This window comes from Tetrao urogallus (genome assembly GCF_951394365.1).
Source record: "Tetrao urogallus genome assembly, chromosome: 10".
Lineage (NCBI taxonomy): Eukaryota > Metazoa > Chordata > Aves > Galliformes > Phasianidae > Tetrao > Tetrao urogallus.
In genome coordinates, this window is record NC_136823.1 from 19,526,117 (window position 1) to 19,541,112 (window position 14,996).

Below are 14,996 nucleotides of genomic sequence, written 5' to 3' on the forward strand. Positions count from 1 at the left end.
AACCACACACAGTAAAAGTTCCTCACAGCTGTCAAGTCTGATCAGTGAACCACAGCAGCCTATGTTTATGTTAGTAACAAAGACTAAAGGTTACACTTCTGATGTGAATGTGGCAGCTATAACAAACCCTAGGGTGGATGCTTAAATAGGAAGACATGCATGAACCTTATGAAATTTAACATCTTAAAAGAAAAGACCTTAACCTGAGTAATTTGAAGATAACTACAGCGAGCAGAGGAAGGCACAATTGTTATTTTTGACTTGACAAGTAGTGAAGCAATTCTCTTTTGGCCCATCTGACTCGGAGGAAACAAGTCATTCACCAGATGAAAAATGGGAAGAAGTGTTACAAAATAAAATCGTAATGCTAATGGATGGGAATCCGATGATAACGACGTCCAAAGTTTTACAATCTATGTCAAATTCCTTAAAACACACTCAATGTTTTCTTACTGCTAAAAACAAACAGAACAAACAAAACCCACCACCAATTCTGGTTATCCACAACGCTGCTTTGAAAGAGGCAATGCAGCAGCTTCAGACTGACAGTAAGCAAGGAAAGCACGACGCCCTGCTCTGCAGCCCAGCAACTGCTGTGGGCTCTGCAGTGCAGAGGACTCCACGTGCTCACAGGAGGCTCAGCCCTCTCCTACCTCCTGAGGCGGTCCTTCTTTTCCTCTCTGCTCAGGCAGCTATCCAGGTGTTTGTTGATGTATGCCTCTGGAATAGCAACTCCACAAACAGGGCAGTCCACTGAAAGAAAGGGAGAGTGCTGTTACTGCTGCATACGTATCAGCCAAAATCAAGCTGCAAAACTGTCGAGTAAAATGAAAATCCAGAATTGCAAGTTTGGTTTTATGTTCTTTAATAAGAAGGCAGATCTACGTGGAACCTTCCCTTTTAGTACTTATCTTCAGAGCACTCATACTCCCCGTTCTATGTACCATCAGAACGCATCTCACCTTCCTCCCTGCAGCTGGAGGGCACGAAAACTGTAGTAAAATCGTAGAATAATACACACAGTACAAAGAAACTTCAGAACTAATATAAACATCAGCATATCTTTGCAATAATGCCTTTCATTTTTGCAACATTTCACTTTCCTTTATTTCAATAAGGCAGTAAAGCAGGAATCTGTGCATGTTAACACTGTGTTCCCATCCATGCGTCTCGCCATCATGCCAGCACATGAGTTGGCAAACCTAACAGCAATCCTATGACCCAACCACGTGTCATTTTTTCAGAAGCACCTCTAAACTAACATGATTTCTGCTTGGAGGCTCACAAACCCCTGCAACAGAGTCCCCCCCGTGTCACAACTCTTCCTGCATCAGATTAGCAAGAAATACCTCTGCAGGCCACTTGCAAAGACACTCAAAAACAATGTCTGCCTTTGGCAATTACATCCTGGACGCTGTCAAAAACAAAAAGCTAACCTCAAATGAACAGCATGACATGGATTCTTTTCCCATTATCCTCTGTATTATCACGAGGAAAGTCAAGTTGGATTCAGAAAACAAAGCAAAACACAATAGCAAGAATACCATGAAATGCTGTAGGAATTCAGAGTTCACTGGTAATACTGCTTTGCAATTCCTGACTTACAACTAATTAGGACAGTTATGTTAACACGATAGTTATCAGCAGCCTGTTACTTTATTGAGTACAGCATTTCAGCTGTTAACACAGCAATCAGTCATCCTCACAAGGAGAACTTCAGCACTGCCTCTTTGAGTTTCTCCTTTCTGTTCTTTGACCAACTACTTTGCACTTGTGGAAGCAATTTCTGTGCAACACATCCTTGAGGACTTACTAAGGCCATAAAATGGTCAGCAAGCGAAAAATTCAATTCCTTAAGAATAAATGAGGTAAAATTTTATATTAGTTGTAAATTACTAATACGAGCAAGTCTGATGCATAGAACTAGAAAACATACCAGCTGGCTAAGTTGACATTATTTTCCTGCAGCTACTTTTCTAGCTATGTTACGTTTTAAGCAGTATTTACCTGGCTAATGAATAAATATGAACTTCCAGGTCCCAGTCAAATAAATTGCTAAAAGAATAAAAAAATACAAACTATTAGGTCTGAGTGCTTTGCTCCAGCCAGCTGCACACCAGTCCCCTCCAATCAGGACCATCCTAGGATTCTCTACGGCTTCTAATGGAAAAGCTGCCCACCACGATATTTATTTATGAAGACACTGCCAATTTTGTTGTAGTTGATTAGTATAAATGAACATTTTCATGCTTCAGTACATTAATCTTAACACTGCAAGATTACAGAATATAAAGGAGAATACTTGTAGAGAGTCTATAGACAGGAACATCAACAAAACTGAAACCATGATCAGTTTGGTTGTGGGTGCACCCTCGAATGACTAACATGATGAAATACTTTGCTTCTGGTTACTGAGGATAAGCAAGAACAACAAACATCAGTGTCTGTCTGCTCGTGAAAGGGAAGAAGAGAAAATGAGTAAATTTGTTGTGCAACCATTGTTTTTAAGAGTTGTTATTCAATACAAAGGAATCTGTAAGAGTCGAACTCGGTTTAATTACTTTGTATCAGCCCAAACTTCCTCATCAAGAATATGCTTGCAGCAGTAATGTGAATGAAGCACAACCCAGCTAGACAGGAAGCATCTGAGCACGCCAACGCTCTAATTGCAGATCAGAACAGTGCAGGAGATGGATGCCACAGACTGACGCGCTCAGCCAGATGCAACCACAGACTTGGGGAAGTGATCAGAACAAAAGCAAAAATTAAGTATCTCACCTTTGTTGACTATTTTTACCACAGATGTAGAAGGCTTCTCACCACTGTTGGTGCCTTCAGGACTCCCTCGTGGTCCTGCTTTGTTGTCTTTGCTAGCAGCCCCTGGAGAACTGCTGCTGATGTTACGATGTTCCTCGGTTTTGCAAACTTTCCAATCTGTTCCTGCCAGACCATCTGTCTTTGTCAGGGTACAAACATTCTCCTTTTTCAACAAACTGTCAATCACTGGCACCTCTTCTTTTACAACTGGCGAAGACGCGGAAGTCTTGGCATGGCTTTTGCCAATTGCACGCCTACTACAAGCCAATGGAGATGAAATCAGCGGTGTATCCAAGACCAACTGGACCAGCTGTTGCCTGGAAGCATCCAGAAGACAACTGTTAGCTACATCTAACAGTTCTGTTAGCTCTTTCTCTGAAAACAGAAAACAGCTGGAGTTTTTCCTCCATTCCTTCCTCTCGGAGCAGTTGCTAACACGAAGCACATGGGAATCATCTCGCCCACACAAACCAGGAGCATCCCAGTTCAGTGTTACCACGCTCTACAGATTGCAAAAATCAGTTTCCCAGTTTATAAACAAAACAAATTACATTTCATTTTGCAAATGTTATAAAATAAGCATCAACATATCACACGGAACATAAGGAACAAGTTTTCCCTCTTACTTGAGAGTTGTAGATAACTGCTTTCAGGACAGCGCTCCAAGCACTGGATCAGCTGAGGCAAAGGCGTACCAGAAAGTTTCTGTGTTCTTTGTCCCCTCCTGCTGGGGATCTCCAGAGCACAGCCCAACAGGCACCCACCAAAGCAATAACCAAACACCCGTCAGCTCGTGAGACCGAGCGTTAGGTAACCCCACCTACACACCTCAGTGACAGTGAGACAACAGGAACAAACACTCCACTGTTTCTGTAGCTGGAGTGAGAAGACCACCACAGGTCTTAGGGGCTGCTTTAACGAGGCGCACACCCTGGGGCACAGAGCAGTTCACATCACCCACACACAGGAGCCAGCAGAAGAACCTGTGCAGCCCCTCACCTGGACCCCTCTCATGTCCTGCTGCCCTCCCACACAGCCTGCACACAACCCTCCTGCTGAGCTCCCCATGCAGCAATGCCTGCACACCTGCCCTCCCTGCCCCAAGCTGTTCTGTCCCCACGAGGTGGGCAGAGCCTCCCCCTGCTCCTCTTTACAGCAGGGTAACAAGGTGGGAGGAGCAGGAAGAAGGGGCAGCTTCTGAGGACACTGAGGAGTCCAGGAGCCACTGCCAACAGCAGCACTGCACTCGGGCACCTCAGGGCCCCCACCTTGCCGTGCAGCCTGCACTACAGAGCAGCAGGACAGGGCTGTGTTCAGGGCAGGGCCATCAGCACGATGCCATCTCCTCCCAGAGACAAGCCTCCGCGCTGCCACAGAGCCGCACAGCGTGCCTGCTATCCCTCAACACGTGTATGAGCCCAAAAGAGCACAGCAAGCCTGTAACACCACAAAGCCTTCCACATCCACAGCACACTGACCTCCTCAAGTACAAGGTACCTTCTGTGCATTTTTACTACGGCTGCTGCTCAGTAAGTTCATGCTTTTCATTTAAGCACCGTGACCTGACAGCTTGGATTTTGACGATTCTCTCCCCCTGAGGTGACAAAGCCTGTGAAAAGAGAGCAGCTGGGGGAGTGGAGTTTCATTGCTATGCCTCCCCTCAAGGCCCCAGACCATACAACTTTCTGGTATACGGCCTCCCTGTTCTGACATAAACACAGCACAAGGTGCTGGTCAGACATCAGCTGTTTCAAGCTATCCCTGCACTTAGCCAGCACGGCGAGCTGAAGAGAAAGGAGCTCAAACCAGCACAGCAGCAACATGGCACTCCTGCAGCATTCACAGAACAGAAAGGATTGCCCCTGAGACACACAGCTCTAGATTTTCAATTTGCAAAGTTTTTAACTCAGAAAGAATAAATAAGAGTTGACACAATTTGGATTACTATTCATTTTCTGCAAAAAAAGCAAGAGACACTCGGTGACGCGGCTTTGGAACAAGCACTGCCATTGAACTGCTTCTTGCCCATAATAAGAATGAAATGTAGGTGTGCTTTATGATTGCACAGCTGAAGACGTTTCAGTGTTAGGTAACTACTTGGAAAACTCACCAGTCTTTTAAGGTAAAGATTCACCACACATCTGGGAAGAACTAATTAATATGTATCTTTGAATGTTTTAGAAGGTACCTAAGTCAGTGGGTGAGCCCACAGTCACGCTGCTTTAAGATCAGTTTCTAGTGAATAAATAGAGCATGGAGCTCAGCACACTTTGCATTCTGTGCAGTTATATTTGAGCTAGACTCAAAGCCCAGCCTGGAGTTCAAGCTTCCTGGATTACCCTATGCAATGAGCATATTTGTCAGTAGCAATTCTCATGCATCCCAAGGCACTGTGACTTTTTACAGTACAAACAAGCACAATTAAGCGTGGCAGCAAAACTATGTTCTTCTGTCTGCACATGCCTAGATATGGACTGGAAGTTTTTCAGGAGGTTAATTCCCCAGCTGATGCAAATATAGAGTGGAGTAGCCACTGTTGTCATAGGATCAACTTCACGGGAAACTCAGGAGCCAGCTAAATGGGAACATGAACAGAGTCCCTTTACACAACCCTGTCCCAGCTCTGCTTCACATTTGCTATTGACAAGGGCTACATTTCATCCTAAAGCGTCATCTGACACAGCACTGCTGCCCAGGGCCATCAGCAGCAATAACAGGCATTATTAAGCATCTCACCTGCTGCAGATAAATGCACAACATTCTTCAGCTTACAGGTTAAAGCTGCAGCCGCAGAGGAGCTGACACAACAATAGAAATGCAAGAATGGTGGTTTCTTCTGACTTCCCAGGTTTCCACACAGCAGCCAACCATTAAGGTAGATGGGCAAACAGCTCATCTTTTCAGTGCATTTTCTACTGCTTTGAGAGCTCCTCCTCCTGTCAGAGTAACGCAGTCTGTACCTGCACCTATCAGATACTGCTGATGATTTTCTCCCAGCATATACTCCTTAGCTGGCACGTATCACCATGTACTCACACTGCCTGACAGCACCCGTAGAATTCAAGATTCACATCAGCCTCTTTTTGCAAGGCTTTCCCCTGATTCACTGTTTCACCACGTTTCTCTCTCAGGACACACCACACCACCACTGCTCACAGCACCTGGATCCTCTGAAGAGGGCTCTGCTCCACGCAATGCTGTCCCTCAGGAAAGCTCAGCACCCAGTGACGTGCTGTGCCAAGGGACAGGCTCCTGAGCTGGGGGACAGTGGTGTGAGGGCCACAGGACAGAGCCCTGGTGTACGAGCACCTCTCTCTGAATGCAATAGCTAACACTTGCACAAAGACAGCCAGAATTGTCACCACAGATATGCAGCTCACCTACAGATTGATTCAGGCAATAAATGTTAGCACAGTGTGTCTTTCAGATAGCTTCTCACTTTGCATGGTTTTTTCCAGTTACTTCCACTTAGGCTACGTACTCTGTGCTCTAAGGAATTTAACACAGCCTACTGTCAGCTTGGAGAGGTTGTAGCCGATAAAGTTTTACTACACTGGCACAAAAGCAATACATGTGTCATAGCTGACAAACCTGTTTAACTGCACTGGATACCTTCTCAACGGTGAAACACGAACGCACAAGATGTCAGTGTGTCCTTACGCTCGCTGTATAACCCAAAAGCCCCTCTGTCCCCATCCTTTTCAACAGATATTTGGGCTGGGCGAGCAGTTGCAGTTATTTCAGTTTAGCTGTGAGCAGACATTCATCCTGGCACACCGCACCTGATAAAAACTCCGTTCATAAAGGAAAGGCGGCACACGTAGCACTGCCACGCCAAGGGCTGAGAAACCCTGCGCACGAAGCACTGCACGACAAGCCAAGAGAGCAGAGCGCAGGCTGCTCTTGGTCCCCAGCAGGAACTGCAGGGTGCAGGTGAGAGCGCTGCGCTCCCTTCCCTCCCGCACTGCACTGCTCGGCTCCTTCACGAGCACAGCGCGAAGGCAGCAGTGCTGAGCGCAGCCCATCACCACGGCAGCTGCAGCTCTGCAAACACACGGCCGAAGGCTGAGCGCGGATCGGCGGGATCAGCACTCGGGTCTATTGAGAACCATTTCCATTCCCACGCACACGCTGACCTTGGAGCACAGCTTTGACTTCGCTAACTACTCAAGCATTAACATTTCCTTTCCCTACAGGCCTGACTTCAAAACGTATTTGCATTTTTTGAAATATTGAAAAGCCTTAATGCCTAATTTTCACAAATGCTGAATTACCCGAGGCTCAAAGTCAAGGCACGACGCACTTTAAGAACTTTACACGTTTCAAAAATCAGACCCTGGAGTTTGGATTTGTTTTAGGGCGGGCCAAAGGGAAACAGAAGCAGGGGAAGGGAGCCAGAAGACACGTCCTGTACAGCACGTCTAGGCAGAAAATGCTACGGATAGCAGCACACAGCATTCTGCACCAAGCAGCCCCTAACTCACAGCTGCCTGCCGAGCAAATGCAGTGCCAGGCTACAAGAGAACAACGCAGGGTGCCCGGCATCTGAAGCGGTGCAAAGTTTGCTCTCTGTCTGCATTCCTCTTCCATTTCACTTCAGCAGGCACCTCTGTCAGCCGTTCACCATCGGGCATTTCTCAGCGAGACCCAGAGCAGCTCTGCTCCCACAGCTCGCCCCAGGTGAGGAGCAGGACACCACCACCCCTTCAGGCTTATTGATTCAACTTCACGTTGAGAAATTGATCGACCTCCAAGTCACAGAAGGAAAGGTTATTGATCTTAGCTCTGCTAAGATTTATACTGATCCATTAAAGCAGTCCGAAAAATTAACGGTTAAGATTCATTATCATAATGGATCCAAGTCAGCACTACCTGTTCCCTATGAAATTAGATGTTACCAAAATACAGTAATCCACTTATCAGCAAGAAACACTGAAGTCAGAGTTCCAGCTAAAATATTGGAACTGCAGAACCTCAATTCTTGGAATAAAATCAATTAAATCTAATAGCAGTCATACAAAAGATTAGTTCCTTGTCACACAGAAACTCCCTTAAGAAACAAAGCCATAAGGACTATGCTTCCTGTTGCTTACGAAGCCAAGAATCCCAGTGATTTAAATCTCCAGATTTATTTCAGTAAAAAGTGCCCTATCATGCATCTTCCATAGCTGTAGGAATCCCTGCAGAAAACAGAGCAGTCACAGAGCTGCCTCCAGGCAAAAGCAAGCAGAGCTCACACATCTGCAGGATGCACCTACCATGTCACATTGATTTTGTGCTTCTTTTAAAGGGAGGAGATCAAAAGTGAACCAAATCAAACAGAAAAGAAGGTGAAAGCACAATATTCCATTACAACACCCCAAGTCAAACCTCCCTTTGGACTGCCAAACTAGAGACAGCATTCATAAGACTGCAGCATACCTTGCAGAACTGAAGCTCTTTACCAGCTCATCTAACGCCCGGTTGTTTTTCAGGTCAGACTCCGAGACAGCCTGTTAGGGGAGAAGAAAAGAGAGGAAGAAAGCAAAACAAACAGTCAAATACCATGAAAACAACAGGTATCCTGAAGGTGTCCAATGTCCTGTAACTTCTGTGGACCTGTGCTTGAGCCACCAGCCCCCCAGACTGCAACGTGAATAAGAATGCATAGAGCATAAGCATTTTCTCCTTAAAAACATCTAAAATAAGAGCCTGAGGACTGTGAGTCTGCCAGGTGATCAGCAATGTAGAAACTGCAGCAGAAAGGCAGAAGGAGCAAACCCAGTGCACCCCAATGCCAACGGTGCTCTACTGTCACACACTACAATCATTTTGGAAACCAAAACAAGGAGCCTATCAATGTGACAAGAACTTTAAGCAACAGGGAATGAAAAGAGATGAAGATGTTAATCTCTGGGGTGAAGATGGAAAAAGAAACAGGAATCATGAGATGGCTTCACGCATTCAATTCATTCTTTTAAAGCAATTTCTGGTTTTTATCTCTCTGGCTGTTTCTCTTTGCCCTTCTTTCACCATAACTCAACTTCTACTGGTCTTGTTCATACCACTCGTGATGCTTTTTAAGAAGGCACCAGTGAGATGACCCAGAAACATGCATCAAATAGTCTGTACTTGTTTGCATGTTTAAAAACTGACAAAGTTACAGCTAGCTCTGCTTTTCAGCCTTGAAAAGTCTCATCTGGTGGATGCTTTACAAACACAGAAGAAAATGCCTTCTACCTTGCTGATGCTCACAAAGCACCGCTGATTGTTTTTGGGCAGCCTAACATTTGTAAGGATTCAATACAACACACTGGCTTAAGACAGAAAGCTAGCCTGGGGCCTGGGGAAAACTGCATGCTGTGTGCTTTGAGCAGAAAGGGCCTCGAGTCAGATGGCAATGGTCACCCAGCTGCAGGGCAGGCAAAGCTGCAGAGTGTTTCCCACACGTGGGCTCACTCTGGCAGGACACATCTCCTCTCCCTGCCACGCAGCGCAGCTCTTCCATCCCCAGAAGGCCACACAGCACAGCCCATGCACTGACCACTGTGTGGTCTGTGGGTGCTTCTAAAGCTGTGAAAGAATGGGAAGTGAGGCCTCTCAACCACAGAACACTGAAATGTTTCAACTTAGCACTCACATTTTGACTTATTTTAAACAAATCAGGAGGCAACGCTGAATGCTTCATGGCAGATTTTGTACGCAGCTCAGAGCCAAAACTGAGCTTTCGTGCTCCATCTGCTTTTGCTGACTGAAAACTACCAGAGAAATTCACCTACTACAGAGATCAGAACACCACACTTTGTCCAAACTGCTGCCTACGAAAGGGAAGGTGGTAGAACACACCCAGAATTGCAGCCCAGACAGCAGCGTGCTGAGATGGCTAAAAACAGCACAAAGACAACCACTTACCACACAGCACGTTGGACACTGAGTTTTGTAGGACAAAAACTTGCGTATGCACAGGGAGCAATCTGGAAAAAGAAAAGATACGACTTTTAACAGGTCTCCTTCCACACACAGTTCAACACACACTTGTTAGTACATTCTGATATACATACACACGTTTTCCTATCTACATATGTAAGCTACGTCACAACACACCAGTACTGAAACTATGCCATTTTTCCATAGAATTAAATACTTCTTTCCCCAGAATCTGTGGCAAACAAAGCCAACATGTTTACTGAGAAGAACGGCTAAGAATGGTGAGAAACAGCACAGGAATGCTAAGTGAGAGGCAGCTTAAACGTTTCCTGGTAAAAGCAAGTCACAGCGCCGCCAGGGGATCGATCCTTCGGCAGCCTCTATGGTGAAATACACCACAAGCTTCATTTTGTTGCAATAAATCCCTGGTATTACCCCACTGCCAGTGCTCATCTGTGAGCTTTTATAACCACTTCAAGGGACAAAAAGCACCGCTACTCCCCAGGAGACTTCTCTTACAGAATGCGACTGGAGAGTTTCAGCAGATGCTTTTATTATGTGAAGGAAACAGGAACGGCCCTTCTGTTCTGTCTCTGAAGACACAACCAAAGCACTGCAGCCGTCGATTGGCTCTTGCCAGGAGAGCTGCCCAGCACCACCCACTGCAACAGGGGAGGGGCGTTAAGGGGCGGTGGGCACAAACATTACAGATGGCTGCAAGCCCCACAATGGAGCATTAAGAAAAACAAATCAACAGAAAAAAGTTCTGCCAGCAAATGCAAAGGTAGATGCATCTCCTCTTCATCTATAAACAATCATTAACAGGAGAGGATTTTTTGGTCCACTGGACTGAAGAAATGACACAGAGACAACCTAGCAGGAAACATTTCAGGACATCTTGATTTACAGAGGAAAACAGAGGCTTGCTGCAAAGAACAAGGGAGGATCAGAGGAGAACCTGCCAAACAAGGCAGGCAGCCCCTTCGGAAGCCACAGGCATCAGAGCCAATCCACGGGCAGCTCCGTCACGCCTGCTGCAAAGTGCGCCCACTGCAGGCACGCCCTTCTCAATGCCTACAGCTTTGCCAAGCTAAAGCAGATTTCACCACCGAGCTACAATGTCCCCTTCAGGTAAGTGCTACTGTTTCTGAACAAAACAATTGTAAGCCTTTATTTGAACGTGAGAAAAGACAGCGGGCTTCCCTCTAACTCCCCGGGAAGCACTTTGCTACCGCACCCAGCAGGCAGCAGCCCCACAGACAGCTGTACCTCAAACACTTCATGGGCTCAGCGCTACAGATCGGGTTTTGTTTTGTTCCATCCTCATGGCTGAATGAAGGACATTTAAGCGAAGGATTTCAGGACCAGGTGATCTCTAAGTGCACTGACCCCAGCAAGAGGTTTTCATATTGTCAGAGAAGTCAGTGTCCGCTTCACAGCTCTCACCCCAAACTGCTCCTCCACAGCCCCACACAGGAAAACATCCCTGCTGCCCAAACCACACAGGGAAGGGCTACATGTTTCGTAAGGAAGCTCAGAACCAGAGACCTCTGTGCATCATGGTGGTAAGTAACAAATGGCCAAACCACGACTGCCCTGTGAAACTCTGCGGGAGAGAAAAAAACTCACGCAGACATTTTTTAATAACTTTGTCACCCACACGAAGGAGTTGAAGGTTCGGTCAGCCCTCGGGGCCGTCGCGTTTTGGCCTGCACTCCTTGTAACGACCGGGAGATGCGCCACGCAGGGCACGGAGCAGCGGGACGGGGGCGGCAGCGACCGCAGAGGGCAGAACGGGCCGCACTTACAGTTATGGGAGCATTGCGGGATGATCACTGCGATGCTGAAGTAATCGAAGCAAATCCCACAGCGCAGCAGATCGTCCACGGCCTGCAACGAGAGCGGGCTGGGTGAGCGGCTGAGGCACCGCTGTGCCCGGCGGACAGCACGGCACGGTATGATGCGGTATGGTGGTGCGGTACGGTAGCACGCTATGGTACGGGTATGGCATGGCATGGCATGGCACGGCACGATAGCGCGGCGCGGCACGAAACACAGACCCGGGCCTGGCCTCCATCCCTGCAGCGGCTCCGCAGCAGCCTCCACCTGAGGCCGGGACCCGCGGGCCGCCGCCCCCCAACTCCCCGCCCCGCCCCGCCCCACGCACCTTCAGCGGTGACAGGCTGGCCGGCCACGGCGGCTCGGGCAATGCCAGCGCCATGATCCCGCGCCCGATCCCCGCGGCGCGGCCCGAGCCGCTCCCGGTCCGAATCCCGCGCGCCGCCGCGTGCCACTTCCGGTCGCGGTGGCTGCCGGGAGCTGTAGTCCCGCGCCGCGTTGCCGAGACGCCCGACTCTGCGCACGCGCGCGGCCCGCGGTGGCGGCGCGGTCCCGTCGCGGAGCCGCCCGCGTTCGCCTGCGCTGCGGCTGTTTGCCGCCGGTCGCGTGGCTGCGCAGCGCTCTTGGCACGCGGCGCGGTTCACCTTTGAATGCATCGGTCCGCGTGCCGGTACCGCCTGGCGCTGCTTCCTTCCTTTCTCACGTCTCTGTCAACCGCTTCGGCTCTGTTGCTCCTTACGGTGGAAATCACCGTGCCGTTACCTGCAGCGTTCGCAGCCCGGCTGCCACGGAACCGACCCCATCTGTTCGTAATAAACACCCGATAATGACACCACCTGAACTCATCAGCAATTCATATTTCCTCCTTTTTTTTTTTTTTTGCAGTCTTGTTGGCAGCTGAGGTTTCCAAAGTCCCATCGCGTGTCTCTGCCCTCTCTTATGCTTCAACTAAAACGTGACATTTGTCACATTGCTAAGCAGTAGTGCTGAGCACGCGGGTGGTTCTGGCATCAGGAATCTGTTCGTAGTGTTTCCCTCCACATCGGCCTTCCAGCACAACGTTGTTTCCCGCTGCTCCACCAAAAGCCACCTGCAAGCTTCAAAGTGAAGCTGCACTGACAAAGCCGGGGTGGACAGCAGCTGCAGGAGCTGCCGTGGCTCAGTTCCTCATCCCCGAAGCACAGAAGCAGCGCCCAGTAACAGCCCGCGTGTTTGGCAGCATGTAATGCAGGACTGAGAGCATCTCCGGGCAGAGCTCCCTCTGTGCCAAACCACACCACCAGGCTGACAGCAAGGAGCCTCAGCTGAATGAGCACAACACAAATGGCTCCTGAAATGGAGGGGTTCCACAATCATGGGGACATGGCACTGTGGGATGTGGTCGGTGGGCACACTGGGATGGGGGGGCTGTGTGGGGATCCACCTCTGCTCGCACCACAGCTCCATGGGCACCTGCTCTTCTCATGCAAAAGTGCCTCGAAAGTGCAGCGAAAACTCTCTTCCTTTATGGGTTTGTTTGTCTTCTTCAGTGGTTTCAGGCCAGTGTAAATCAATGGAAAAAATGTCACAGCTCAGAAGAGCAGTCTGGAAACTTCCATCACAGAGCTGTCAGAATGAGCATCTGGAGCAGCCAGAAATAATATTTAACTTTCTCTTGAACTGTCATGAGATGGGCGCATTGAGCACAGCCAATCTGAGCATCTGATAACGCAGCGATGCTGATGGGTCGGGGCTAACTGAGGGCAGAGGTAAATGCTATGAGGCACCAGGGGGGAAGAATCTACAAATGAGAGAGTTTTCAGAAAGGGCTGGTTTGGCTCAGCCAGACATTGCCACGTTCACTTCACGCACTGCCTGCTTGGCTCCTTTCCCTTGGGAAAACATGGCAAACACTCCAACCCCCCGTGCTGCGGTACTTCCAGGAGATGGGTAACACCACGATCCCCAGCGCCTGCTGAAGGCCGTCTGCAGTGTCTCAACGGAGAGCGGCCTGCAGGGCTGCAGCAGTCATCTTTTTTAATTTCTCATTCTAACAAAAGTGGGGGGAGCTGATTTTCACAGCACAGGTGCAGAGCTCCTGCAGTGGAGCTGAAGGCAGGGCTGGGATTGGTCCCGGTGGGCACAGCGCCATGCTGTGCGCTCACTGCCCCGTGCCACGGCACATCGCTCCGCTCCTGCTCCAGAGAGAGATGGAAAATCTTTCCCTCATTTGCTAAAGGCACTTCACTGATTTTAAATGTGGGGTGGGGAGAATTAAACATTTCACTTATTTGTCTCATTTAATCCAGCCGGCAAGACCGAAAGCACTCACTGTGCTCTGTGCCGAAGCTCAGAGCATTAACCACTCCACGTTCTGCCACCGTTTCTTTCCTATTTCGCTCCTGCGTTCCCTTCATCCCGTACCATGAGCACCATACGGACAGGCTGCTGACGGACAGCGCGCACTCGGGACGATCGCCGCCTCCATCAGAGCCCCGCAGATGACGGACGCGACCCCCGCCCGCCCCTCCCGACGAGCCGCTCCGAGCTCCGCGGTGGCGGCGGGCGGCGCCCTCTGGCGGCCGCGGGGCTGCGCGCAGCTCCGGCTGCGCACGGATGGCTGGCGGAGTTTTGCTCGGCGCGGAAATTCGCAGCTGAAGTTGCGCTCAAAGCCCCACGCAGCTGCACAGCCCCCACCCGGGACAGAACTGCGGGGCGAGCACGGGACGCAGCGCAGAAGCTCCGCTCCGGTCCCGCACCAGCCCTCAGCCCGCTCTGCACTCCCGGTACCCGTTGGCAGAGCCGTGGATGTCCGCCCAACACCTCGAGCCCATGCAGCTCCCCTTCAGGGCTGCCTGCTGTACGCGCAGTCGGCTCTCAGGCAGGAGCCGGCCTGTCTCTGTGCTTCCCCACCAAAGCGGCTCTCCATTTCAAGATAATCTCATACTGATTCACGAACATTAACGAGCTAAACTGCTTAGAGCGGCTCAGAGTTCAGCGCTGGGGAAAGCGCTGTAGCAGCAACAGCTGTAGTCATGATCGCCCCAAACGCTCCCAGCACGGACCTGGTGAGCCGTCCATGCACGAGCCCTGCTTGCACGGTGGGGCCCAGCACCGCCCCTGTGCAGCTCCAGGCCCATGCAGTGCAGCCCCATCACCGCTGTGCTGGGGACACGGACCAAGCCATGGCTATTGGGCAGGCACAGGGCTTTTCCTCGCCCAGCAAGGGATGCTGCTCATCCCAGAACACCCTGCCCACATGGCCACCCATAAGGACACCCCCTACACCCTGTGTGCCACTTTTAAACATTTGCATCTGCATCCCACCTAAACATCCCCTGCCTCCCCTTGTTTATGGACTTACTATCTTGTTCAGACAACTGTAGTGTTTGCATTGGCAGGACAGCATGTCTCACTGAGCTGAAGCTCAGAGCAGAACAGCACCAGCCCAGCAT

At 49.6% G+C, this 14,996-nt stretch overlaps 1 protein-coding gene across 1 annotated transcript in view; it reads right to left on the bottom strand.

Moving 5' to 3' along the window:
* The window catches only part of RAD18 (RAD18 E3 ubiquitin protein ligase), a gene marked incomplete at both ends in the record, with an annotated part of 35,186 nt that extends 23,242 nt beyond the window's left edge, over positions 1 to 11,944 (bottom strand). The window contains 6 exons of the mRNA XM_079540394.1: positions 654 to 753; positions 2,779 to 3,134; positions 8,239 to 8,309; positions 9,709 to 9,770; positions 11,532 to 11,613; positions 11,891 to 11,944. Of these exons, the coding sequence (XP_079396520.1) occupies positions 654 to 753; positions 2,779 to 3,134; positions 8,239 to 8,309; positions 9,709 to 9,770; positions 11,532 to 11,613; positions 11,891 to 11,944 (725 nt within the window). The remainder of the gene's footprint in view (positions 1 to 653; positions 754 to 2,778; positions 3,135 to 8,238; positions 8,310 to 9,708; positions 9,771 to 11,531; positions 11,614 to 11,890) is intronic.
* Between the last annotated feature and the right edge of the window lie 3,052 nt (positions 11,945 to 14,996).